Genomic DNA, 4,087 nt, shown 5'->3' with positions numbered 1-4,087 from the left:
ATGTACATGGAATTTCTTTCTGACTGGTATGTAAACTTGAAAGAAACATCAATCACACCAGAAGCCTGCTTTTGACAAAGCTGTATTCACAGGGTAGAGTGTGGTTTACTATTGTTCTTTCTAGAAGTCTGGCAAGCTGATAACCAGCTAGAAAGGCTCCTTTTGAGGCCTTGAAGACATAAGGGCTGTCAGTTGGAAGGCAAACCTCACCATACATCTAGGCACAGGTATTAAGGGAAACCCAATTAAATTAATTAAATAAGCATAGTCCTTGGAAATGATACATGGAAAATATGTCTCCAGATTTAATACCAAACTCTCATAGAAAAATTAACAAAATCTACTATTATTAAGAATCTCTATTTTGTCATAATGGAGACTAAGTGCCATACAAGAACCAAAGGGTTTATCAAATGATAGGAAGTTACAGATTTAAGGATAGCCACTAAAGGAATAATAATTAAAAATATATTTTAGGCTGAGTGTGGTGGCTCACACCTGCAATCACAGCACTTTGGGAGGCTGAGGTGGGTGGATTGCCTGAGGCCAGGAGTTCAAAACTAGCCTGCCCAGCATGGTAAAACCCTGTCTCTACTAAATATACAAAAATTAGCTTGGCGTGGTAGTGGGCGCCTGTAATCCCAGCTACTCAGGAGGCTGAGGCAGGAGAATTGGTTGAACACGGGAGGTGGAGGTTGCAGTGAGCCATTGCACTCCAGCCTGGGTGAAAGAGCGAGACTGTGTCTCAAAAAACAAAACAAAAGAAAAAAAAAACTATAAGAAATCAGTACACAAAATGCTGGCACCCTTTATGGACCCACAGGGAGATGTGAGATTTGATTACCTAGGCTGGATGGGGCTGAAGGTAGGTGAAATTCAGCTGGCAGTAAGGAAGGGGGCTCCAGCATTCCTTGGCATGTGGTGGCGGCTAGCTGTTTTCATGATCATCTGTGATTATCTTGGTTGAAATGAACACTTCAAGGCCTCAGGTACTTGAGTAACCACTCCAACCAAAGAGTGCAAAGAACATGAGGGGCTGCTTCCTAATGGGAGTGGCTGCTTCCAAAGGTGCTGGCCATTGCCAAAAATGGCAAGTTCGAATTCCTAAATTCTGTGCTCAAGACACAAACTGAAACTCAGGCATTCTGTAAGAAGAAATTATTACCATGTGTGTCCATTGAATGTTTTGCCTGCATTTCTACTCTGTCACTTGAAACTTCAGACTTTGATCATGAAAGAGGGTGTGGGGACTGGGAGAATGGTGTTATGTGGGAGGATGTGGGGAAAATGTACCTTTAACTCCTAATTCCCACTGAGCTTCCTGTGTAGGCACAATCCTACTGGATTCATTGTCCCTGAAGAGACTACATCTGCCTTAAATAAAGACCCTGTAGTGACTTGAACTGAGAGTGATTCTTTTTAAGGGAAGCCAATTTTCACCTCTCCCTTCCCACTCCTCTATCTCCAAACCTATAACTGTCTTATGTACCAAGCACTTTACACATTTTGCAAATATTAATTCATTTAATCCTTCCAATAACCCCATCAAGTAGTTACTATCATTATCATCCTTATTTAACACATGAGGAAACTGAGGCACAGAGAAATTCAGTATCTCTTTCAAGGCAACACAGCTAGTAGGTGGTAGAGATGGTTTTTGAACCCAGGAGAACATATGCTCTTGATTCACCACACAGTCATTCCTTCCTGCCCCACCCTGAGTGATCTGGTATTTCTTAATTAGAGCTTTGAATGTATGGAGGAAGTGATGGAATGAGGGTGCCTTCAGGCATTGAATAAATGAAGAAAATCAGGCATCAGAGCATCTTTTGCATTATTTATAGATACTACCCTTTATTAAATGCACAAGAGAAAGGAATGAAAGGGAAATAAAACCTGTCTCTTCGAATCTGAGTTATGGATAATTTTTTGGGTCAATTTTCACTTGCATAGCACACCCCTTGAGCCATTCAGATAAATCATGGCCAGAACAGTGCCGCCTCCACGAAGTCCTGGGAAATGAAAGAAAAGGGAGAAGATGGAGTGGACAGGTTGATGGGGTGGCAGTGACATCATCCCTGGCTGCCCATGGTCCAGGCCATCCCCATGAACTTACCAGGCAGACAGCCCATTCTGTGAGGACACGATCTGCTTGGCACACATGATGTCATCCAGGATATGGCGATTGAGCAGGTCTGAAGGGGAGGAGAGGGACATGGTGATCTGGTGCATTGGGGATAGGGTAACCGTGAATGGAGGGCCCAGGGGTTTTGGGTTCCTTGGGGCCTGAAGAACCTAAACCACAATGTTGGCTGATTCCAGATGACATAGATCCTCTTGTCAGCTGGTTATGAATGATCTCAATCACCATGTTAGCTGGTTCTATACAACCTTAACTCATGTTCATTGATCCTGGATGATCTTGTCATGTTGTCTAGTCATGAATAACCCCAACCTCCATGCTATCTGGTCCTGGACAACGCCAACCTCTATTTGAGCTGGCCCTAAATAACCTCAATCTCCATTTTTTTCCTGTCTTGGACAACCTCAGCCACCACTTTGGCCAACACTGAACAACATTAATTGCTATTCTATTTTGTCCTCAGCAACACCAGTCTTATCTGGAACGTTCTGTCATTTCTGCATGAAGGTGATCTGTTTCTGTCTCTAGAACCACACATCTGCTTCTTTCCTCAGGGCCTGGGTAACCTCAACCCCAAATTAGGACAGTCTCTGTCTTTATTCCGCATGGAGATAAGTTTCCTCTTTCCTGAGTCTAAGAAAACTGCAGGGTCCACTCTGTGTGAGAATTGGGAGCTCTGAGCTCTTCTGTCCTAAACAACCCCTCAGTATAGTCTGGGTAGGGATACAGGATGGTGTCTCTAACAGCTTAGGCAACTTTTCTCCTGTTCTCATCATTTTTGTCTTGTTGCAGGAGATTATGGCTTAAATAACCTTGTCCTCCATGTGTGGGAGAGTAGGGCCTGGCAGGGCTTCAGTGTGTCCCCAGTGCTGACTTACCATGACAATCCATGTGGCAGAGGTTCTTGGTGGGTGTAATGCCATTGTCACACCACCAGGCAGAATTCAGTTGGAAAATGCCATATTCACTGCTGCCATCAGGATTGTGGTCCACAAAGGCGGTGTCAAAGCCACTCTCATAGTGAGCCATGCACAGCCCTGGAGCAGGGAGAAGAGAGGCAAGAAATAGGTGTAGAGCCTGGGAATAGGGAAGGATAGGATCAGGGGAGGACAGGGATGGTTGTCATCTCAGTTGTGAGGGTGGTGATCTTGGTTTGGTGTGGTGATGTTGGTGATTCTGGTGGGGGATCAGTGATGGCAGTAGTGATGGTATTCATGGTGGTAACAGCAGTGATGATATTGATTGTAGTGATCATGTTGACGGCAGAGATGGAGGTGATGGTTGTGAAGGCAATAACAGTGGTGACATTAGAGTTAGTTAAACTACTCAGCACAGTCAGTGAGTGAGTGACTGAAGGGATCATGCCCTGACCTGGAGAGGTGATAAAGGACAAGAGGGGGGGCCCTGCGTCTGAATGTGGTGAGTGGCTTAGGGTATGGGCAGGATTTGGGGCAACTGGATTCTCACAGTCTCCAACACTGTAGCCTTTGTAGCCGTTCAGCCCTGCCCTCTCCAGTCTTGTAGCCAGCTCGCAGCGTTCATAAATCTTGGCATCCACAGTGACAACCATCAGTATGGCCAAGGTCACTACCACAGTGCCCCAGGCCTGCATTATGGCACCTGTAAGCCCTTGCAGGTGACTCACTCCAGACTCACCCTGTGGTGTTCGGAATTAGGAGCGATCTGGAACTCTGGGCTCTATGAGCAAATGTCTAAGTCATAGATTCTGGAACACAGAACACAGAAACCTAAATGCCTCCCAACACTGTTGGACTGGAAATTAAAGGCCCCACCTCCCAACCCTGTTGCATTGGGGATGAAGTCTCTGACATCTGAATTTTGGAAGGGACACATTCAAATCATAGCACTCATCCTTGGTAGCTTGTTCACCTCTCTGCCCTTAAAGTGCTGTTCCATCCTAATTTACTGGAATGTGTCCCACAT

General features: G+C 45.2%; 1 protein-coding gene across 1 annotated transcript; it reads right to left on the bottom strand.

Annotated features, from left to right (window-relative positions):
* Window positions 1-1,824: 1,824 nt before the first annotated feature.
* Window positions 1,825-3,755, bottom strand: LOC101047843 (sperm acrosome-associated protein 5). Its single transcript, XM_003939528.4, has 4 exons — window positions 3,611-3,755; window positions 3,022-3,180; window positions 2,117-2,195; window positions 1,825-2,012 (listed from the first exon to the last, which is right to left on the bottom strand). The coding sequence occupies exons 1-4, from the start codon at window positions 3,753-3,755 to the stop codon at window positions 1,916-1,918; spliced, it is 480 nt and encodes a 159-aa protein (XP_003939577.1). The 3' UTR covers window positions 1,825-1,915.
* Window positions 3,756-4,087: the final 332 nt, after the last annotated feature.

The sequence above is a fragment of the Saimiri boliviensis genome, chromosome X, assembly GCF_048565385.1.
Source record: "Saimiri boliviensis isolate mSaiBol1 chromosome X, mSaiBol1.pri, whole genome shotgun sequence".
Lineage (NCBI taxonomy): Eukaryota > Metazoa > Chordata > Mammalia > Primates > Cebidae > Saimiri > Saimiri boliviensis.
This window is presented reverse-complemented; position numbering and strand designations above follow the sequence as displayed.